Here is a 25,057-nt window from a genome sequence, read left to right on the forward strand (position 1 = left end):
GGGAGGTTAATGTCACCCCCCGAATCTTCTTGGCAGTTTCATGCGGGATAATGGTCTAATTTTCTTGCTCCGCTCCCGACATTAATGATACTGCCTCAGACAAAGTAAAGTGTTTGATAACCTAGAAAACTGAGCATATATATTACCGGTGTTAAATACGCTAAACCTGGAAATAGAAACCCATTATATGAGTTGAAGCGGGTTTCAGTTATAACCGGCTGCTTTTTACCTCCCCATAATAGTACTCTGGGATACGTTTACGGCAGAATGGCGTACGGACGGCTGCTCCCAACAAATCAAGAGTTTGCTGTGGTTTAGGCCCATCACGTCGCCTTTAGTTTGAAAGCAGTTTCCAGTCAGCTATTTTTTTGTTGATAATGTCCCAATACACAATGTCAAGCGATTAACTAATCTTCTAAAGTCAATGTGAACACTCTGGGCCAATGAATGGCTTGGAAACAGGGTTTGTACAGGTGAAATTAACTTAATTTGCTTAAGTCAAATCTTTCACAGCACCTTGATGTTTTAGTATATAACCTAATAATATGTGCCGTCTCATATTTTTCAAGATAGATGATAAGGTTTCTCACAAATGCATATTAAATTTGACACTACAGTAAAACTTTTCATTTATTTATCAATTCAGCATTTTCCACGCTACAGCCGGCTGGTCGGCTTTTAGCCTCCTGCCTTTCACTTTCAATTAGATAGATGGATAGATAATTTATTTTCCTCAAAGAGGAAATTAATTTCCACCACACCCCGGTGGGTACCTTGCGGTTGAGCATGCCCCACATAACGGTGTCGAAGGTGCCCTTGGCGATGAGGTAGTGCACGTGCACGGAGGAGGTCTGTCCGATGCGGTGGGCGCGGTCCTCAGCCTGCTTGACGTGGCCCGGGTTCCAGTACAGCTCGGCAAACACCACGTGGGTGGCCGCCGTGAAGGTCAGGCCCTGGGACCCCACACACGTAGACGCAAACACACGCACACACATACCGCAACATATTGGTGTGGTGGATATCCCTACTTTTCGTTTTAGGTAGGCGCAGCTTTCGCCAATCAAACGGCAATATAAGTTATATAATTGTGAGAGGACTGACACTTTACTTGAGATGTTTATGCAGTAAAAGAAATGTAGGAATAATGATGATATTAACAAGACTGCGTGCTTGTATGTGAGTCTGCACGTGTGGTTGGATGGATGAATGGATGGTTAGATGGAGAAATGAATGGATGGATGGTTGGATAGAATGATGGTTAAATAGAAGAACAGACATATGGATAGATGGAAGGACAGACAGATGGATGGACGTCAGGGTACCTGTCCAGCTGCCTGAATGCTGAGGACGGCCACCCTGGTCGCCGGGTCGCTCTGGAACTTGTGGACCAGCTGGATCCTCTCGGCCGACGGGACGCTGCCGTCGATGCGGATGTAACCGGCCTGGAGACCGCAGCGACAAGGACGGACATCAACTCGTCTTCATTAAACCAGACTTTTTAAATTTGATACACAGATTAGATCGGCTGTCAAAACCTGGTTCTTCCAGCTAAGACTCCTAACCAGGGTTAAGGCACATCTCTCTGGTAATGACCTTGAAAGAGTTATTCATGTTTTTTATTACTTCTCGGTTGGACTACTGCAATTCCCTGTATGCGGGTATGGATAAATCTTCTCTAAATCGTCTGAAACTAGTAAAAAAAAATAAAAACGCAGCCACTCGTCTACTAAGTGGAAGCAGAAAGCATGAACGTTCAACCCCGGTATTGGCTTCCCTCCACTGGCCTCCTGTCTGCTTTAGGATTGATTTCAAGATTTTATTGCTTGTTTTTAAGATTGTCAATGGGCTGGCGCCACCATATCTCGCTGAGCTCGTCCACCACTATACTCCAGCTCGAACACTCAAGTCGACAAACCAGGCGCTCCCGGATGTTCTGCAATCCAGGCTCAAAAAAAAAAAAAAAAAAAGAAAAAAGGTAGCTCTGCCCATAACATAGAAAGCTTCAAGTCTCTGTTAAAAACACACTTTTATTCATTGGCATTCCCCTTGAGGAACGGGTCAACGTGAAGGCTTCATCTGTTCTGCCGCAATTCTTTTATTGATATATCCTTTTTTATTATCCCTTTATTTTATTGTATATATTTTTATATTTATTTTATTTATCTAACTTAAAATAATAATGATAATTATCTTAAATTTTACATGTATGGTTCTATTCTCATATTTTTATTTGCTATATCATTATTTTAAATTGAAGCTATCCGATATAACTGTTTTACTGCATTCCTATGGCGCTTCTGTATTATTCATGTATTTCATTTTTCAAGCCTGTTCAGCACTTTGGTCGACTGTGGTTGTTAATGTGCTGTATGAATAAACGTCGGTGTGATTTAATTTGAAGAACCGCCGACTGGGTGATCAGGTCGCGTATTGTCATGAAGGGGATTCGTTGACGATAATGCCCAGCCGACTTTTCACACGGCTACTTATTCAAATAAAAATAGTGAGACTGATTTGAAATGATTGTTCGCGTATTAGTATGCCTGCTTTAAGAGCTCCCGCTAAGAGAAATACCTAACTCTACGACGACGTGGCAAACTATTTGTGCTGCAAAAAATTTCCCCCTACATATGTTGAACACATTTATTGTTATTAGTGTAAAACTGAACAAATTGGCATTCATCACTTCAAATCTTTCGACGTAGCGTCACGAGATGTCGCCGCTAGCTCATGTTAGCATTAGCACGTAGGCGGAGCCAGACGAGGGACGTGGATCCAGGCGGAGAAGTGGTTTCTCGTGACAACGCTCATTATTAACAGACAGCGGTCATTATGCGGAAATAGCCGAACGCTGATTACTGGGATTGACCAATCAGAATGACGTATTCCACTGAGCCCTGTAATAAAGAAAACCCAATAACACCACAGCAACAGTGGCCTCAAGGCTGCGGCAGGCGTTTTCAGGTTTCACTCAGGTTCCTTCACACTGGCGCTGGGCCAGTCACGAGACCTCTGCTGCCGATCGATCGTCTTCTCCCAGAGAGACGCAAAGAGGCGGAGCAGATAATTTATTTATTCATTTTATTTTCTAATCCAAAATCCAAATATCAATTGTCAACTTTGGAAAAAAATACAACAACGTAAGCCCAAATAATAACCATATTTCAGCGGGCTCCACTGTGTGGCTTTAGTAGGGGGGACAATAACGCCTTTCCCGACATTCATTTTTATAATCACGGCAGGAGAAAAACGTGGCAACAATAGCGTTTTAAGAAGTCACAAATTCCAGAATGAATGACTTCATTTAGTCGATAAGAAAAAGGAGCCTCAACAGCCCAGAAAAAAAAAAGTTGATATAGATATTGATGATATTGACATCGTTCCGAGAAAATTCTCTGACGGCAAAAGCTACAAACGCGGTTGACGCCTTGTTTAAACCGCTATGTCACAAACTCCTGGCGTTTGAAGTTTCATCCAAATCGATCGACATACAAAGCGGAAATTAGTGAAAAACTGATCAAATCACAGACGTGGTCTAATGAAACTCCACGGCAAAATATGTCCAACCCGGCTTAAAGCATCTGCAACACAACAATGACATAAATTATGAAGTTGCAGTTGAGGTGTCGTATAAACTGGTATGTCACAAACACGTTGTGATACATGATTCATCCAAATCGATCCACATGCGGAGCAGATATTAGTAGAAAAACTGAAAAATATTCAGCAGGCCGGGCTTCACTGACACGCCGCTGTTCGTAAACAAAATGAACCAGCTGAGATTTACAGTCAGACGCTTGACATGTTGACTGTACGGTCTACTGGTTTTTTTTTTAGATATATTTTTGGCATTTTCATGCTTTATTTGATAGTGACAGTTCTGGGGAGAAAGGGAAGGCAGGGGACAGGGAGAGAAGGGATTACATGCAGCAAATGGCCTCGTGCCAGAATCGAATCCGGGCCGCTGCGGTAAGGACTTAGCCTTGTATATGGTACGCTCTATGCGCCGAGCCACGGGGTGCCCCAATTCACTGTTTTTTAACAGACGTTATCTGGTGCCCCTGTAGCCAGAAAATCCGTCTTTTTACACTTTTTAACGTTTTTTATTTTTATTTTTTGTACAGTGTAAAGCACTTCTCCAGCACTTTAAATGTGTATAATCAAAGCTTCATCTCGATTTATAAGTATGTGTGGCCCGTTTTTTGAAGAACAGAGAGGATCTTCACTTGACGGGAACAAAATGTTTATTCATTTGTCGTTTCCTCATCATTTACCTGTGGCAGAGTTGAAAACCTTTGACAAAGCCCCATTTGAATATATGGAAGCTCTGTCCATTGATCATATTAAGTGATGGACGTCGGATACTGATTGCACTCAACAGTTTGGCCGCGTGGCTGTAAGTTTGCTGCGACGTCAGGCATCCCGGCCTCGTGCGTCGGCTGACGCGAGGCAGCCGGCTCGCTGTCCTCAGGCGAGGGTGACGCGATGATTATGCCGCATAATCAAAGAGGTGTCAGGGTTTTGTGACAAAGGCACAGCAGGAGTACAGGCGCCAGAAAAATACAGTAAGTGGCCAATTATTATATCTCTGGGGAGCAGGGGAAGCAAAGAGATGTGAAATATGAATGAGCTCAGGACCATTAGTATTTTCTGTTTATGGTGCATCAACAACTGTGGGGGTCTTAATTGCCAGTGGAAAAAAAAAAAGAATTTGGTATGGAGATAGGAGTGGACTGCAAATGAAAAGATTTGTTTCCGAGATGACGTAGTCGCTATGAAGTGACCCCCCGACTGCTACTAAGTAATTGATCGTGCGACCGGCAAAACAAAAACCGCAGCACTTTTCAAAAGGAATGTAGGGAACTTTGGTCCTGTGTTCACCGAGTCAACTTCTGTGAAGCATCTACCCTGAAGTTAAAAGGTATTGAAGAAGTGAAGGTACCACCCGCCTCCACCCAGAATAGGAAAATACACTCATTAGCAACAATTAAGTCAACCGAGAAAAGATGGTAGGCATCCATCAGTCTATACTAACTGACCCATTTATTCGAAGTCAGTCTTATTGTCCCGACATCCGATTATCCACAGTATGTCTCTCTAGCTCTGTCTCTCACTCTTGATATATCTGTCCATATGTCCCCCTCCGCAACCTCTCCAACAGTCTGTACAACCGTCTACAGTCCGTCTCTCCATCAACCCCACCTACAGTAGAATCTCATCAGGAATGAAAGCTGCACGTGGTTTATTTAAACTCTATCAGAGACAAACATATGAACACGCTACAGTATTTTCCTCACGCTCAACATAAAATCAATTCGTCCAACTTTGTCAGGAACAAACATTTGTTCGTCCAATAACACTCACATTTTTATCTTTAACTGCAGTCTCTATAAAACTAAAGACTTTCAAAACACATTGTCACACAACAAGACTTTCTGTCCATCCCAGCAGTGTGTACACTAGGATTTTTGTGATGACAGGGGATCACACATCTGGGGATTGTAGCACACAACATAGGAGCAAAGACTTTACATAACAGGAAACCAAGCTGATATTACTCAAAGCTCCCAGACCACTCTGGTGCTGATCACAAGAGTTGCTGACTGTCTCAAACGAAATGACTGCAGTGGACAGGAGCACACTCTTCAGGTCAGAGACATTTGCTTATTGAGATTGCCTCGTCTGATTGTCTGTCTGGGACTTGAAAATCCAAGCTCAAGTAATTTGAAGTATACTAGGCAGAAGAGTCCCTGACAAGATTCTTACAGACATTTTTAAATGGGAGGCCATAACGTTTTCAAATACGCATTTGACAACAGACGTACTATTTTGCAGCCACCACTGCCAACACAACTAACCAACTGACCAACATGGTCGACACAAAAAAAGCTGGTCTGGCTGACCGAGAAGGTTGTGAGGTTGGGAGAAAATGGGGTCCACTCACTTACCTTAGCCTCGATGACAGCCTCTGTGCAGGCCTGCAACATCGTGAGGTGGTGGGCGAACACCAGGAACTTGATCTGCTCCGTCTCCAGCATCATCTTGATGTAGTCCTTCACCGCTCCCGCCTGCCCACAAGACGCACGCACACGCACACACACACACACACACACACACACACACACACACACACACACACACAGAGAACAACTGAACTCGGCACAGGGAACACCACACATACACAGGGCTCAGCCGGATCAGACAGGAAGTCAATTATTCGCCCTGGCATCTTTCCTCTGTAATCAATTCCCTATTGAACGCAGCGGCATTAGGAGCGAGAGTGGGTGCGCTCTTCTTTTGTCAGCTAGCCGATTGCAAAATCAGGTCAATGTTGGCCGGAGATATGATTGGGACCGGGACCAAAAGGTAAGAAAAACAAAATAGTGAAATAACAGCACACACACACACATCAAGCGCCAAATGAGTTTGGTTCCACGGTTACGTCGCCTTTGCAAAGTGTAATGCCAACATTTTACCCTAATTCCTGACAAACAATTAACATGAGATGTACAGTGGCATCATCTACATTTCCACAAATTACTTTGCGACGTGCATAGGATACTTTGGCACCGTTGGCTGCATGTTTGGGAGATATTGGAGAGAAGAGGGTTGATTTATGCACCGCCTTTGCCATTTTTCCATCAGAGCACAGCAGAGTCTTGAGCTGTATTATGCCAATCAATATTAATTAGGGGTTGTTCATTGACTATTTCTGGAGAATCATGGGCGTTAACAGGGGGGCAATATTCCTGTTCGAGTGCACTAAATTCCAAGTTGAGCACATTTTGAGGCTGATGTGCCATCGCAGTTTTAACCACACGCAGCATTTCAGTGTGGAATCAAAGGACAGTGCTGTTTTCATGAATGAGGCCCCTGGTGATCTGGCCATGTAGGAAGCGATACACGCTGGATACATGCCTTTGCGTCTCTGTTAAATTGGAACTTAAAAAAATCTTGCAAACCGGATTTAAACCGTGTACTCAAAATGGTACTCGTCCGGCGCGCATATATACACATATACACACATATACACACACACACACACACACACACACACACACACACACACACACACACACACACACACATATATATACATACATACATACATACACACACACATATATACATATATATACACACACACACACACACACACACATATACAAACATACAGTATATATACATACAGTATACACCGCGTTCCAAATTATTATGCAAATTGGATTCAAGTGTCATAAACATTTAATTTTTCAATTCAATTTAGTTTTTCAATTCAACTCATGGATGGTGTTGTGTCTCAGGGCTCTTTGGATCACTGAAATCAATCTCAGACACCTGTGATAATTAGTTTGCCAGGTGAGCCCAATTCAAGGAAAACTACTTAAGAAGGACGTTCCACATTATTAAGCAGCCACAGGTTTCAAGCAACATGGGAAAGAAAAAGGATCTCTCTGCTGCCGAAAAGCCTCAAATAGTGCAACGCCTTGGACAAGGTATGAAAACATTAGATATTTCACAAAACCTTAAGCGTGATCATCGTACTGTGAAGAGATTTGTGGCTGATTCAGATCACAGACGGGTTGGTGCAGATAAAGGCAGAATGAGGAAGGTTTCTGCCAGACAAATTCATGGGATTAAGAGAGCAGCTGCTAAAATGTCGTTACAAAGCAGCAAACGACCGTATGTGTATGTATGTGACAAATAATCTCTTGAATTTGAACTTGAACAGGTATTTGAAGCTGCTGGTGCCTCTGGAGTGCCGCCAACCTCAAGGTGTAGGATCCTCCAGAGGCTTGCAGTTGTGCATAAAGCTACTATTGGGCCCCCCGTAACCAACGCTCACAAGCAGAAACGGTTGCAGGGGGCCCAGAAATACATGAAGACTCATTTTCAAACAGTCTTGTTTACTGATGAGTGCCGTGCAACCCTGGATGGTGCAGATGGATGGAGTAGTGGATGGTTGGTGGATGGCCACTATGTCCCAACAAGGCTGCCACGTCAGCAAGGAGGTGGCGGAGTCATGTTTTGGGCCGGAATCATGGGGAGAGAGCTGGTCGGCCCCTTTAGGGTCCCTGAAGGTGTGAAAATGACCTCGGCAAAGTATATAGAGTTTGACTGAGCACTTTCTTCCACGGTACAAAAAGAAGAACCGTGCCTTCCGTAGCAAAACCATCTTCATGCCTGACAACGCACCATCTCATGCTGTAAAGAATACCTCTGTCATTGGCTGCTATGGGCATAAAAGGAGAGAAACTCATGGTGTGGCCCCCATCCTCCCCTGACCTCCACCCTATTGAGAACCTTTGGAGCATCCTCCAGCAAAAGATCTATGAGGGTGGAGGCAGTTGGCATCAAAACAGCAGGTCAGGGAGGCTGTTCTGACATCCTGCAAAGAAATTCAAGCAGAAACTCTCCAAAAACTCCCAAGTTCAATTGATGCAAGAATTGTGAAGGTGATATCACAGAAGGCTCCTATGTTAACATGTAACTTGGCCTGTTAAGATTTTTCTGAATGAAATAGATTTTGATTTCAGTAAATGACTCCTAATGCTGCACATTCAACAAATGACCATTTTCAGGGCATTTTGAGTTTATTTTTGAAAAAAATACTTTTATCATTGGGAGGTTTGTTCAATAACATTGGAATTATACCCTGACGGTTGATGACTTGAAAATTATACTGACTGTCATTTGCATCGACTATTTAGGAAAATCAGAGAAAAATATAATTTGCATAATAATTTGGAACGCCACACACACACACACACACACACACACACACACACACACACACACACACACACACACACACACACACACACACACACACACACACACACACACACACACACACACACACACACACACCTGTGTGTGTATCAATACATCAAATTCCCTTGTAACTAAGAACACCAGTGTAGAGGGCGTTCTGGGGCATTGCTGGGATCCCCAACACCATTGGAGAAGTAGATTGCACCCAGGTGTGCATCAAAACACCATGAAGACACTGCAATCAATTTAAAGATAGGAAAATCCACTTTTTTATTTTTGCACTCAAAGTGCGAACTTCAGGAGACGCAGCGTTCACTGCCTCTGTTATTGCGGCCCAAACTCAATTTTACCTCACACCGGCCTTCAGAGGAGACGCTACGAAAAATGACGCCATTTCTGGCTCCAACTGAGATAATTCATTATATTCCAGTTCTCGTAAAAAGTTTTTTCCTCTTTCTCCTTTAAGGACCATAGTTTGCTTTGTAGTCAATTTAATTTACTGTTAATTCAGAATGATCCAGATTCCCGAAACACACTCACTTGTCTCCGGATGTAAACGTGCATGCTTTACTCTCTGCGCACAAAATACCATCATTTCCATGTACAGCCTGTCAGGTTGTACGATTGAAAGAATCGTTTTAGGATGATGACAGAAGTAAAGCAGGATTATGATGGGTTAACCCTGCACACATAACGCTGACCCATTCTTATTTATGATCACACCGCGCTACCTCCATCTCCAGCTGTGACCTCCCACAAAGCTCGGCTCTCTGCAGTCAGGGGGGCCGTGTTGAACCCCAGGCTCTGCTTGGGTTGGGCCGGGTCAAGGTGGATGGAGTAAGGATGGAGTAAGAAATATAACACCACTCAATAATGGGACCGGCCTAAGACATTATGGCCTAACCCTCCATCTTGGCGAGGGTTAAGCGTGCCCTGACGTGACCGGGGGTAAAACCTACATTTACCATTCGTGGCCGTACAAAGGGCCGCACACAGTCGCCTTAAAGACACTGTGTATTATCCGGTTGCCCTTCAAACCCTGGGTAATGATTAAACACCAGCCAGGCAGGAAACGGTTTGCCAGGCTTTTCCGCTTGGGTATTATTAGCCGACGTGCACAATAATGAATCTCATCGCCAGGTCTGCCGACCTGTTCCGTTCTATACTGGGTTGGTTGGGTTAGTTGGGCGGGGATGCGGGGGGGGGGGGGGGGGGTCCTCATTACTGGACAGTTTGGCTTTGCTTGCTTCCTTCCGCTGAGTTTAATTAGCGCACAAACTTCTCTGCCGTCTGAAGCGGGGCCGTTAGCTCGCTTTAAAGTCCGGCATCAGAGCCGTTCTCTCTGGGTAATTGGGAGCAGATGCTTGGCTGGTGAAGAAGTAAAAATTACCCAGAGGGTGGTTGGCAGATTGGGTGCCTGGCGCGCTGGCAGGCGGAGTGACATAGATGTGCGAAATAATCTCACACGATTTCACCCCATTCCGCACCAAACCCAAGCTCGCCGCCCAAAATAGAGGAGAGGAGGGGGGGAGGGGGGGACTGTATACACAGTCTGTGCCACAAAAAAGTCGAGAGAAAGTGAGGCTGATTCTAAGAAAAGCGACAGGAGAGGAAATGAGACCGGGCTGGCGGTACTGATTTTCGCCAGTCTGGTCGAGTAGGTGGTTGGTGGGGCGGGGCACTTTGTTGTCGGAAGAAAGTCAGACGGAATAAACTGAGCAGAAATTTCCAATCAGCCAACAATGGCAGGATCCAAGGTGGGTGTGTGGGGGGGGGTGCAGCACCACCAATTGCGTTCGGTGGTCATCTCCGGGCTCCGTTAACCTCGGGGGTTAGGCGCCGGGCTAATTAAGGAGTGCGCAGGCCCTCGGAGATGGCAGATGATAGCGGGAGTGACACGTCAGATGGAAACGTTTCCCTCTGGACTAATTATTCCCTGTCAAGGAATTGACAGCGAGGCAAACGGGTGTACACCGCTTTATTATGCGGCACAAAACGAGGCGGCAAAGCCAAGCATTGTCGGCAAAATCCATCCCAAGGAACGAGGCGAAGGGCTGACGCCGTTTCCAAATATAAAACCGATGAACCCGTAACGTTTGGGTCCCGACTGGTTATTTTTCGGCTTTCATTTCTCACCTTTGCTTGCTTCAGTTATCTCTCCGCCGGGCTAATGGGGCCGGGAGTGGTTCTATTGGAGCAAAGCGTGCAGCGGTCTGACCCGTCCTGGGCGCCAACCTTTCTCTCAGGTATCAGCTACGTCCTAGCGTCACCACCCCATCTCATTATAAAACAGTCACTACAATCCTGAGTCTCCATGGCAACAGCACCACCGCAGTGCGATTATGGAAACTTGTGATGACATGCACTCATGCCTGGCGAGACACAACCGAATAACACCTCCGCTATAACCCTACTTGGTCTAAGTGCTTTCACTTGTGACCATTAGGCTCCGTTTCCATGGCGATGCTCTCCCTCGAGATCTCATTGAGCGATTTGCAGAGTGCTCCGAGCACCAAAATTGTGCAGCGCCGCTAAAACCTTGTTTCCAGGAACATTACTAATGCAACGCTAAAGCAATGGCTGTTAAACATTTCCGATTTCTTTACCCTTTTTCTTTTCTTTGTTTGTAGTCGCTTTGCTCCCGTATTAGGAGAAACGGCGGAGGCTGTAACCCACGGAGGAGAGACGAAACGCAAAAGGCATTCATCCATGGACGGACAGCGTCTACTGACTGGCTGAAATGCGTTTCCTTTACTTAATGGTCTTCGCTGATTCTGTTTATCCCTCTACCTACTAAGTAGCAAAGCCGCTGCTCTGCTGGGTTAGTCATGTACACGACTGTTATGGAACCGTATGCACTGTAACCCACTGTCCTTTGTACGCTTACTGTGTGGTGCCATGTTGTTTCAAGGCCACCTCAAGCATGTTTTCTTATTATTACTCGTAGTAATAGACTAGTAATAATAATACTAGTTACGACGGCAGTATTATTGACCCACCTGCTCGGTCATAATATCCACATTTCTGATTGTGTCTCAAATATTTCTTGTGTGTAAATATCTCATGAAAGTGCCGATTGTTATGGCCAAAATATCAATATTGTGGTCGTTGGCAAAAAAATACTGTGATCCGTATTCGTAATTCCCAGGGAACTAAATATGCTTTAGTGCAAACATATTGATGACTTCTTTACTGACTGGACACTGATTACTATTTATTTGGAAATTTGACGGACGTCCTTCTATCTCTCGCTGCCTAAAGCTCGGGCTCCATTATGTGATTTTCGAGGACGATTTGGCAACGATTTGAGATCGTGGCAGTCCAGGGTAGTCACGCTGTAGAATCGTAGCTGTCATCGATATGTGTGCGAGTAAAAGACTCAGACATCTATCTCTATACGATCCCAATCGTCCAGGTCACAATTCCATCAAACATCTTTCATTTTAATCGGGGCTCTCTTTCCAAAATCCTTCGGTGTGTGTGTGTGCCCTAAATCGCAACGGCAATTTTCAACAGCTAATGAGATTGCGTACCTGCACGGCAGCGAAGCCATAGAGGCGTGAGAACGTAAGCACGCACGGTGCTCGTTCCGTTACACACAGATCACAGGCGTCCCATCACTGGTGCGCCGCGGGGACAGTTGGTACCGTTAGAGAGGGAGCGATCGGGTGCAGAGCTGTGATTACTTAAAACTTTATAGTTATGTTTACAATAATATTGAGGGGGACAACTCTTGTTTTCCCAGGAAGGGAAAACAAGAGTTCCCGGATCCCCCTGGTCCCTCTGTAATTTCCACCCCTGGCCGTGCCCCGCTCATATTTGCATTTAGTAGCCAAATCCAATTAGACTGACATAATTCTGAGATTATTTTATTCAGAAATTATTTATAATAACCGGACATACAAAAAAATAATAATAATAATCCCCCATGTGTTTAATGGACTGTCATCCCGGCTGACACAGACTCCAGTGCCCCTGCTGCTACAAACTCCATCCAGAACCTTGCTCCCCTGCCAGGCCCGTGCACCCACACTGAAGCACTCGCACCCGGCCCGCACACACAAGCGTTAAGCTCAAGTGACGCGGGAGCGGAGCAACTAAAAGGTTTCTCTCAAAGTCCTTGAATAGAGGATGGAAGACAGTGAGTGATGATAACTTAACAATGATTATTGTGTTTATATTCCATATCCTCCTGGAACTTTCACCTCGGAAAAAGGAAATACAAAAATAAATGATAAATTTATATATATTATTTGCGGTGATGACGGTAATGAACCCGGTACCACAGTGACATCACAAAACCGCAGTACTGCAGTTAATGCGGTTATTGTCGCAGCCCTGCTTATGGAATAATGCCAGACTCATGAGTGTCTGATTAGTGTATAATGTCAGCGCTGCAAGTTCACTGCACAGAAAACCACAGCAGCGAGCTGTAGGGCATTTGTTCCCTTGTCAAAATACTGTGAGACATCTCGCCTCTCGCAGGAAGACACATTCTCGCTGGAGTGTTGGAGTTCCACACAACCGCGGTCATCTGTTCTCTGTCTTTAGTCTTGTGCTGCTCAAAGACAGCAGCTATTATGTGCGTGCGCAGAAGAGACAGTTGAATCCCTTCTGATGAACACTTTTTTAAAATTATTTAGTTGTTTATGTTATTCATCCACCGATTTGTTATTATCATTATTTTTTGTTGAAAACCTCATGACACTGTGTGTGGGTGGGGATCGGACTGTTTGTCTAGGGTAGTGTGTTGGGGCTATAAATGTATATAAAAAAAAATAAAAATCCAGATTTGTTGAATGCATTGTGCACTATGTAACAATGAAATGTGCTATTTTTAAATAAAAATATTGATAACAAAATATATTCTGTGATATATGATTTTGGTCAAATGTAAATCAGCCCCCCCAATTTTCCATTTGGTGTAAAGCATGAAGCTAAATTTACTGCATATGACCTTTAAAATGGTACTCCTTAAAATGGTACTCCCTAAAATGGTACACCTTAAAATGGTACACCTTAAAATGGTACACCTTAAAATGGTACACCTTAAAATGGTACTCCTTAAAATGGTACTCCCTCCGGTGCTACTTGTGTAGTGGGACCAAGTGGGTGGATGAGAGCAGCTGTTGTAAATACATCGTTGGCGTAAGTAACAATTGGGACATCGGATGCGTTTCACTTGTAATTTGTATTCCTCTCACTCCGTATCAAAAGTTAAATCCTCCGTCTGAAGGTTTTCTTTTTCTCTTTGCTGTTACAGAAATTGATGTGGGGAGGAAACACCAAAAGACCTGTACAAATTCTGAAAAAGGTCAAGTTTTGTTCTATTTTTCCTGGATCCCTGTAGAGGCTTGATGCTACATATTTCTTGGGGGCCTCATACCTTTCCAGATTCGGCTATTTTTATATTTTAATTTCTTTTTAATATTTTAATTTTTATTTTTTCCCAAAGAAGTCTTTCATTCAAAATTTCACTTTCTCTTTCTTTGAGTTGAACTGGATGGCTTGGGAGGTCTTGCACCATTTTGGTAAAAACTCAAGGCAGTCAGTTGACCCCGCTACCCAAACGAACCCTGGCTAAACACACTTACTTACGTCTTTGACATAATTTTCCACATTCTCTTAAATCCTGTCTGAACCCCTCATATAACACCAGTTTAATGTCTACATCCAGCTACCATCACTGAGAAACACCCGTTGTCTTGTTGTGTAGGCGAGTTGAGGGGCCCCTCCCCATTACCTTGGCGATGGCTGTCTGCTTGTACATGCGCGTCACCAGGCTCATCACCTCCGTGAAGGGGTTGTCGGAGGCTGCGGCCCCCGATCCCAGTCCCCTCATCAGCCTCTCCCACTCGGCGAAGCTGGCCGAGGCCTCCTGCGAACACGATGAGAGAGCTGCGTGAAGGAGGCGGCTGGAGGTTCCTTTCCTCATTGTATTGTATTAAACTAACATTGTACTGAGAACAGGGTTTGGTGGAAATGTTCACTCGTGGTTCTTTTTCCAAAAAGATCTTTCTTCTGTTTGTAGTATAAAACCAAATTTACGCTCTTAGTATATATGGCTTCTTTATATACTGTATATACATATAAAGGGAAAACAATTTATGGTGCCACCAGGAGACCTACTTTCCTCCAGAAAACAGAGAGGGAGGGAGCGAAAGAGGGCACAGCAGGAGGTGTAATTCCCCAAGATACAACCCCCCCCCCCCCGATCCACCCACACCTCCTACGTTTGCGGGGCTGCGCTAGCTGGGTCATGCACTCCTCCCAATTATAGCCAGCTTGTGACAAGCCAGGGTCGGAGACGGAGAAGCAGCCGGCCCGGCGCAATAAATCAAGAGGGAGCCCGCCGCTGCTCTCCCGGGGGTGATTGGCGAAGGGTATTTAAGGCGGTCGAAGGGTTGGGGGTCGGGGAGGCGTGGGGTGCGGTGGGACGGGGAGATACGCGGCGGGAGAGTCCGCTTGCGAGGCGCCCCGTTAAGGAAAATAAATACAAACAAGTCAGGCAACCTTTCTCCGCGGTCCACCACGGAATGCCCGCCCGCTAACGTGTTACCGAAAACATCATTTTTATCGGTACGTATTTTCAGAGAAACTGAAGGAAGCAAAGAAGTCCAAAGTTTAAAACTAAGCCATACCAGATATGTTCAACACCTGGAAGAGAGCTCAATGGGTGGAGAGGGAGATCTCGTGTTTCTGTTTTCACAATCATATTCCCAATTTTGCATACTGTTTGTTCAGCTGAATTCATACACAAAAGAAAATACTTCAGCTTGAAGTATTCATTGTAATAGTTAAATAAAACAAAAGTCAAATTAGAAAAAAAATACAATTAAAAGGGGGGATGGGGAGTTGGTTGTGCATGTGTGTAATGGTACTGTATGAGTGTGTGTATATGCATGAGATGAGGGGTGACAAAGATACATGTATGATTCAGAATGTGTAGAAGGATTTACATCACTTTAATAATGGCCTTATTAGTGGCCGGCCTCCACCCTTAAATGAACATATCTTTCTGGAGTCTCAAAGAGTACGTCATTTGTTCCATCTGATAAATTTCCCATACTTTCTCAGACCACATATTGTATGTTGGGGGGTGGGGGTCAGGTTTTAAACACTTAAGGGGGAGGTACACTTATAAAGATGTTTTTGACCGAAAGAGAAAAGTGTTCAGAACAAGATAAGATGACTTGGTGATCTGGGGTCTTTCTGTGTTCTTTGTGTAAGGCCCCGAGCCCAACGTTGTCCTCTGTCTTTCTCTGGTTCTGAGAGAGCTGCCCCCGTAGCTAATGTTCCCAATGCCATTGTGTTGTGGCAGGGTTAGGCCATTGTGTTGTGGTCATTCAACCTCCTCCTTTTTTATTCGTCACATACATATACATACTTCCGTACATATATGCAGTGTAATGTCAATGCAACGCACCCGGTGATTACGCACATTATGTTCTAGATTGAACACAATAGCTACCTAATTTCTACTTGACTAACTAACTGAAACGAACTGATTCCTAAAACGTAATGCAGTAAGTAAATATAATAATACTGAATAAAATAAAATAACTCAAAAGTAATACTGGGTGGGGGTACAAAATAGAAATAAAGGGAATGGACTTACAGTATGTATATGGGATAGGTGATTATGTATATACAGATATGTGCATTAAAGTGGCATGTGAATTCACATTTACATTTAGTCATTTAGCAGACGCTTTTATCCAAAGCGACTTACAAGGGAGAATAACATTCAAGCAACATTGCGTCAGAGACATTAGTGTAACAATAAATACTGCTAGGTAGTGCTAAGTAATTGTAGGTTAGGACAGGAGGTACTCACTGAAGAGCTGGGTCTTCAAGTACTTCTTAAAGACAGAGAGGGAGGTCCCTGCTCTGGTCATTTTTGGCAGCTCGTTCCACCAACGTGGAACTACAAATGAGAATAGCCTGGATTGCCGTGGCTGTATGGCCGGCAGAGCCAGGCGACGCTCATCTGACGAGCGCAGCACCCGGGGGGCAACATGTGCTCTTACAAGAGCATTTAAGTAGGCGGGAGCGTTCCCAGCAATCACTCTGTAGGCCAGCATAAGAGACTTGAACTTGATGCGAGCGGCTACAGGAAACCAGTGGAGCTCGATGAGCAGCGGAGTGACATGTGCCCTCTTTGGCTGGTTGAACACCAGTCGCACCGCCGCGAATAAAGTGAGGTAGTGTGTGTGGAGATATACAGCACAGTATACAACAGTACGGCGCAGCAATACAGTAACACCGAACAGAACAGCAATACAGCACAGTATGCAGTAACCCAGAACAGTGATACAGTATGCAGTACAGTATGCTACATACAGTACAGTAAGGCAGTGGGGCCTATGTGAGTGACTCAGTGAGGGCCCCTGGTGGGTTCAGCATTGACAGACTTTATAGCTTGCGGGAAGAAACTCAGTCTTTCTGTTCTCGCTGCGTGGGCGCTTGCCCAACCACAGCAGCTGGAACAGTCCGTTGTTGGGGTGATGAGGATCCTTCATGATCCTGCGTGCTCTGCTACTACACCTCCTGGTGTATAAGTCCTGCAGGGAGGGGAGGGTAGTTCCAGTGGTATGTTGGGCTGAACACACCACCCTCTGCAGGGCCCGCCTGTCCTGAGCAGTACAGTTCCCAAAGCAGGCAGTAATGTTGCCTGTCAGGATGCTCTCCACCGCTCCACAGTAGAAGGACTTGAGGATCCTCACTGAGACTCTGAATTTCTTCAGCTGCCTGAGGTGGTAAAGACGCTGTCTCACCTTTCTCACCTGAGTGTCTGTTTGTAAATTCCATGTTAAGTCCTCTGTGATGTGGACTCCCAGGTACTTGAAGCTGCTCACCCTGTCAACAGAAGCCCCATTAATAAGCAAGGGCGCGTGCGTCCTCAGTTGTAATCCTCTCCTAAAGTCCACCATCAGCTCCTTAGTTTTGCTGACGTTCAGGTGGAGGCTGTTGTCATGGCACCAGAGTGACAGGTCAGCCACCTCCTCGCGGTAGGCCTTCTCATCGCCGTCAGTGATCAGGCCCACCACGACGGTGTCGTCAGCAAACTTGATGATGGTGTTGGAGCTGGACCTGGCCACATGAGCATTTCCATTCTGCTTATGGGTTCCTAACTTTTGGATATTTCAGTGGCGCTCCCAACTCGCTCATGTTGTCTCGATGCGGCAGGAGACTGGCAAATGTAATAATCCATCCAATGAGTCATGTCCCGAAGAGCCACGCTCCCCCATGTTTCTTGACATCGCTCCCACGTGCAGATAAAGTAAGGGCAAAGCACCGCGGCCAAAAATATTTCTGCAAAGCTTCTGCTGCTGATTTGAGACACAGTGATGGAAACGGGATCAGGGAGCAGACACACTTCTGTCTACATCCTGGAAAGTGGCTGACCGCAGAAAACACTCAAATGTTTGTCTTGAATTCACTACATTTTTATAATTTAATATCACTATATTACTATATGACTAATATTTTCTGTTATTCATTTAAATAGTTTTGGTTTGTAATTGTTTTTGTAGATCATTGCTTATAAGAAAGAGTAATAAATATTTTCATAAATGAAGGGAAGGAAAAACCTTCCCGTCACGGTTGACAGTTTATTGATTACAGCCTCGTGCCAAGAATAAAGATATTATTCTTTTTATTTTCTATGCTATATATATATATATATATATATATATATATATATATATATATAGCAATGTCAGTTTTCTTCCCCCAATACCTTGCAGCCCAAGTAAAAATAACCTAACTTTCTTATCCCAGTTGCCTGTTTGCAATTTTATCAAGAACTCCTCAACTGGAGGGGGCTCCAAGACTTTACCCTGTTCTTTATGTTTTGTTAAAAAGTTCTTTATTTATAACTATTTGAAAAGGTTTATGTTCGGAAGCGTAAATTCCCCTCTTAACGGTTCAAATGATTTAAGGCTGCCATCCTTATGGAGTCGGCGTAGATTAGTCATCTGCATCTGTATATGTAGATGGGAGGGTACAAAACCCTTTATGAATCCAATATTGGTTCGTGGTGAAACTGCTTTAGACAATTCAAAGGATAGTTTTATTTTCCTCCAAATGTTCAGTGCGACTCTCGTGCATTCACCCATTTGAGTTTGTTTTAAGGCGACGTCTCGAGTCCCTTTCATGAATAGTTCACGGTGAATTACCGGGATAACATTTCCGGCACCTCTAGTGATTTACACTATTCACACACGCAGCTACATTTCGGAGCATTTCCACCTTGCTCCTTTTCACACATGGCATGATAATGCTGGAATAGGTGGGGCGAGGGACAGTCTGTTCCAGTGTAGCTCGCTTGGACAATCTGAATCTGTTTTGGTTATTTTCCTGGCTCTCAGAGACCGGCGCTTCGCTTTCCGCCCCCATTGAAAAATGTCCTATTGCATCCGGGAAGGTCCGCTGACGTCATTCCACATCATAATTAGCCGTGTGTTTCTGTTTGTTTAAACAACGGAAGCCTCAGTGTGGACAATGGACGGATGAAGAAAGATCAATTTGTCATCAATAGGTAACATCTGAAATGGATAGAAGAGCCTAGACGGCACATTCATGCGCACACTCTCGACACGGCCTAAAGCCATGGGGGGGGGAGTTCAACACCAAGATATTTAACTCCATCTTTAGGCCATTTAAACCCACTCTGGAGTTTGACCATCGGTGTAATTCTCCGACCTATATCCATATCCATTGTTTTATCCACATTTACTTTATAACTCGAGAAGTACCCATAATATGTGGAAATAAGATCCTTTAAGTGTGGGATTGATGTTGGGGGTTCAGCTTGATATAAAAGCACATCATCTATGTACAATGATATTTGGATGTTGTTCTTTATTTATTGTCAGTCCAATAACGTCATGGTCATCTCTAATAACCTGTGCTGGTGGTTCAATACTGGTATTGAACAGTGGGGGCGACAGAGAGCAGAACACTGTCTGCAGCCACGTTCTACTGCAAATCGCTCTGATAGAACCCGTTCACTCTGACGGCAGCTTGTGGATAAGAGTACGCAGCAGTGTTTGTATCCACTTCATGAAATTAAGGCCGAATTGGAATTGTTTCAATGTTTGAAATAAGCCTTGCGAGGACACCGGGTCGAACGCCTTCTGGGCATCGAACGATCACATCGTCGCTTCCTCCTCCTCGACCTTTAGATGAGTCATTCAATTTGGTAATCTTCTGATGTTGTCCCCGTAATATCTTCCTGTAATAGACCCGGCCTGATCGGGATGAATACTTTTTTCGGTAATTTTATTGATGCGTCTAGCTAGAACGGCTGTTAATAGAATATATTAACAGCCGTTCTAGCTAGACGCATCAATAAAATGATCAATGCAGTTAAATTAAATGAAAATCAAAATGAAGGCAGACCTACATATTATTATTATTATGCAGGTCTGCCTTCAGCAGTGATATGGGCCTGTATGATTGGCCTTTGGTGGAGTGCTTGCCTCCCTTACGTATTACAGCTACTGTCGCCTCCCTCCAGCAGGGGGCCATAGTTGCAGATTGTAACCAGGTTACAAGCGCTCAGCAGTAAAGGTTGATACGGTTTCTTTAAACGTTTTATAAACTTCATTAATATACCCGTCCGGTCTAGAGCTTTAACTGTTTTCTAGCGTATAGATTACCTGTTGCATTTCCCACTCCTAGATCAGTTCATCCAACTCTTTCGCCGTAGGATCAGATAAATATTTGAATTTGTTGTCTTTTAAAAAAATTGTGCCCATTCTTTATCATCTGTGCCAGTATCCATGTTTTTGTAAAGGGATTTATACGATTCTGCAAAAGATTTTTATCGTATTTTGTGAGTGTTAAGACTTCAAATCTCTGTACTAAATTAGATGATTAATGTTTTTGGGGTGTTAATGCTAACAATCTACCTGCCCCGTTACCATCTTTGTAGTATTTTTGATTGGTAAACCTTCGTTGCCCTCGATCATTTCGGCGATTCAGGCTTTTTAGATCTCTACGTGCTTGTTGGAGAGCATTAAGTCAATTGGAGGTTGGTGTTCTTTGATCAGATTAGATCCAACTTATTGTCATTGCACAGAGTACATGTACTGAGGCATTCCTCTGCGTTCTCATCATCCTAGTAACTGATGTAGCTCGAAGCGGTGGGCTGCCATGCGGCGGCGCCCGGGGAGCAGTTGGAGGGTTAAGTGTCTTGATCGAGGACACATCACCTTCCTCCATCTTTTTTCCCTGCCCTTGTAAGTGAGATAATGCGACCTCTGATGCACGCCTTGGCGCAGTCCCATAGAACGAGAGATGATATTTCGGGCGAGACATTCGTATCTCGGTAACGACTCAGTTCGGTCGTTACAAATGTGATAGATTCCTTATCGTTTAAAAGCAACGCGTTTAATCTCCGTCGTTCGGTTGCGGTGGAAGGCACGGGCGGGGCCAGATCGGGGTCGATCCGAACTCTTCACCGAGGAGGCGCTGGTCCTGGCGTCGGGCGAACCGTCGTATTTGCATTTCGGCAGCGTCGGCGCCACATCGATCTTACTGACCTTAACCGACACTGTTTTATCGATGATAGATTTTGAGCTTTTTAGGCGCAATTTAAAATACATGTCGTTTAAATATCAAATGAGTAAGAATTCTGCAGGATCTCTGAAAGGCGTGTCTTACTCCATTCGTCCCTGACTAGCCCCCCCCCCCCCCACCCCCGATCTCTCGTGGTTCTGAGGGTATTTGTACGGCACAGCTAAAAATGTTCTCCCTCGTAGAAAAAAACGAAAGTGTGAGGTTTTTTTTTTGACAGCGCATGATTAATTGTGTGCAATTAATAGTGTATGTGTGCGTGCAGGGTGATCAGGGGACTGGGGGGGATGTGGGAAGGCCTCATTAATGCCGACGCCCGCTCAAACATTCACCATCGCGATCACAAACACACAGCAGCCGGCGTCACGTCGCATACGTCTCGCGCGGATCAGGCCTAAGAATATTTATAAAAAAAAAGAAAAAACACCAACCTAATTAACACACGACAGACCACAAAATAATGGGTCTTCCTCACCTTCGAAGTTTCACAACTTACGCAACGCGTGAGAGGCGCGGCCGAGTTTATGGTAAATACGTTCACCGAGTGCGCCCCCTGGATATCTCGGTGTGACGTGGCCTATTTTTGAGCGCGGCGTATAAGGGATAAGGTCCCTTTATAGGAAAACACACACATCGTAATCCTTCTAGAATTTGCTAAAGCAGGCCAAAAAAAAAAAAAAAAAAAAAAAGTGTCTGAGCATTCTCAATGATATTCATTGTGGCTCCGGATTTAGCGCCGACAAAAGGTTACAGCGGGAAAACGTAAAGGGCAAGAGGGGAATAAAAGGTGCCTGGCCGGCAGAGATAAAACTCATCATTAGGGAGTAAAATGAGGTGGGAGTCGGGTGGAGGACGGTGGAGGGACGGGCAAAAAAAAAAATGGAGAAAGAAAGATGGCTGAGCAGGAAGCCTGACCTGTAGGTAACCAGCTGTCAAAGTGAAAAGAAAAAGGACGGTTTGGTAGTTGTGTTCGGGTTAGAATAACGCAAACCCTGCTTGAGCGGAAACTCAGAGGCAGTTCATCCGACGGCCACCAGGGGCAGGATCAGACTGCCCAACACGATCACGCGTTAGCGGTGACGCGCACGTCAGAACAAGTGTGAGAACGTTTTCCACTAGTTACCCAATTTCGTAAATAACATACGTTTTAAACAATGGATAAACTAGTTTACGCTATGTATTTAGTTTGACTTTGATTTTGTTTCCCTCAAGACTTTCAGTGATGTTCAATTCAATTAAATATTTATATATTGTTCTAAATTTGCACGTAGAGGCAACATTGGCCCTTTGCCCGTGGATATTCAATGGAAAATCTACAAAATTAAACCAATATTTACAGCTTTACACATCACAGAATAAACACAGAAATAATGACATGTACCATCCCAAGCTGCCTGTTGGCCCTGGTAGTGAATTTATATAACTCATTCTATAAGATTAAAAAACATGAAGATCACGATGCCACCTGCTGACACAGCAACAGCAGGGTGGAATCTGATTGGCTTATAACAGGAAACCGCTCTGAAGCTGAAGGCAACATGATCACGTTTTCCGGGGGCCCAGTGAGAACAGCCATTTGCAACCGAAACTGGCTTCGACTTATCAAAAAATGTAACACAAATTCAGAATTCCAATTTGTTCGCCACTGGGAACTCAGAACTTCCAATTTGAGTTTAAGAGAGAGTGAGACGGGAACAAACAACGAGAGCTCTTTTGACATGGCTTGACTTCCATCCCTCTCTTACAAGCTTGTGTGCAGTGGCACTACGTAAAAAAAATGAAGAACATGTTTAGATATTGTTTAATAGGAGATGAGGGAAAGATCTTGCATCATAATCATCAACTTTCTTGTTGTCGTGCCGTTGTTCTCATTAATTGGCGAATACCGAAATAACGGTTTATGTCAAACTAGGTTTGTGGAAATGTTCGCATGTGCCCTTTTCGATCTAATCTGATTGTACGGATGTTTCTCGGCTGAGGCCTGTTAGCTTACAAGAGGAGTGCGGCGGAAAAACGGGCGCGGTCGAGCACCGGCCGGGCGGACGACAGCGCGGCTCCCTTTCCCGTGGCCGCCGAGCTGCCTCCAACCGGCCCAATCGGCGCCCGCGCTTCCCACACAGCAGAGTACAGCAGGAAGGTAAACATGAATACAGACTTACACAAGTCATCTCCCCGCTTGAACGTGGTGAATTTGGACGGATGAATCATGACCGTCTCCAGATAAGTGGATACGTCCATAAACGGCGTCAAAGAAAATAAAGGCGATTTTGGTCGTCGCAGCCCCTACCTTGGTTGAGTCTTTGGGCAGGTCGAAGGGGATGCGCTGGCGCACTTTGGGGGGCAGCTGGGTGAGGACCTCGGCCTTGAGGCGTCGGATCATGATCTGGCTCAGCTGCTGGTGGAGCTCGTCCAGGTTGGAGGCCCCGCGGCTGTCCCACTGCCGCTGCCTCCCGAAATACCTGGCGGACGGGGGGAGGGCAAGTCATGCAGCGTAGAACACACACACACACACACACACACACACACACACACACACACACACACACACACACACACACACACACACACACACACACACACACACACACACACATTGGTACCCTTATACAGCTCATTGAAACAATGCTTCATGCCTCCTGAAAAGTGATGAAATCAAAAGCAATTTTCTCATGTACACCTGCATGCCTATGTCAGAGCACAGCAAAGAAAATGTGAAAAGAGATCAATCATAGCTAAAGAGATCAATCATATTCTAAAATGGCGTTTTATTTGACTTATTTATTGTGACCTTTATCGATTTATTTATAAAACTAAAAAAATTAATCTTTTTTCCCCTCCTGTTTTTAATAATCTATAAGTCAGTTACCTGTATTTTTTATTTTTTATTTTTTTGGTCTCTCTTTACTCTAGGTAGGTAAGAGATCTTAGTTCAGGGCTGTTTTGTTCGGTATTTTGGCCACGCCGGCCCTTAAGTTTCTGTTTAAGTGAGCAATAATAACTATTTTATCCGCCTTTATCCGAGTTTTCGGACCGGTCCTCCTTGGAAGCGGGAAAAGAGTAACGCTAGTATCACGACACCAAAATACTGTATCTAAGGTCCTTTTACTTTGGATACTTGAGTTCATTTATTATGTGTTCAATCATTTTAATAGTATAATCTTATAAGCTGCCTTTCTTTGTGGAAGGTATTTACGTTTTTTGTTTTTATAGTTTTCTTTCTGTATGTTGTGGACTCCAATGATGAATTCCTCGCCGATAATCGTGTTATGATTGCTTTTAATGCCTGCCATCCATCACTGGGATGATTGATTTTATTGGACGTGTTGATGTACTGAACGTTTGGTGTTGGAGGGGAAAAGACGTTTCCCTCACGGGGGTTAATAAAGTCATCAATCTCACCGACTGGACTGTCTAATTCTTTCGCCGAGTAGGATGTAGACTGGAACACTTAGTTGACCAGAGTGCTGTTCCGTAGAGTATTTACACTTTACCAATTTATTTAGGGGGATAATTCTGCCCGCTTCTCCGGCGGTCGGGTTCCGGTCCACGCCGACGGACATCCTTCTATGAGGACGAGTTTCAACCGGAGCGGAGATTGTCTAAGTGGAGCTTTGTGTTTGTTTATGTGTTTATATTTGTCTCTGATGGGCCTTCCAATTGGAGCCATTATGGTCCTCCCTGCGGCTGAGCAAGGACC

The 25,057-nt window shown here is 44.5% G+C and overlaps 1 protein-coding gene across 2 annotated transcripts in view; it reads right to left on the reverse strand.

Annotated features, from left to right (window-relative positions):
* zranb3 (zinc finger, RAN-binding domain containing 3) overlaps nucleotides 1-25,057 on the reverse strand; it is a 77,324-nt gene that overhangs the window by 39,585 nt on the left and 12,682 nt on the right. For both annotated transcript variants that reach the window (XM_080022170.1, XM_080022169.1), the window contains 5 exons: nucleotides 23,648-23,819; nucleotides 14,519-14,653; nucleotides 5,949-6,068; nucleotides 1,323-1,442; nucleotides 774-953 (listed from right to left, as the gene is read on the reverse strand). In XM_080022170.1, the coding sequence (XP_079878296.1) occupies nucleotides 774-953; nucleotides 1,323-1,442; nucleotides 5,949-6,068; nucleotides 14,519-14,653; nucleotides 23,648-23,819 (727 nt within the window). The remainder of the gene's footprint in view (nucleotides 1-773; nucleotides 954-1,322; nucleotides 1,443-5,948; nucleotides 6,069-14,518; nucleotides 14,654-23,647; nucleotides 23,820-25,057) is intronic.

The sequence above is a fragment of the Zeus faber genome (assembly GCF_960531495.2).
Source record: "Zeus faber genome assembly, chromosome: 2".
Lineage (NCBI taxonomy): Eukaryota > Metazoa > Chordata > Actinopteri > Zeiformes > Zeidae > Zeus > Zeus faber.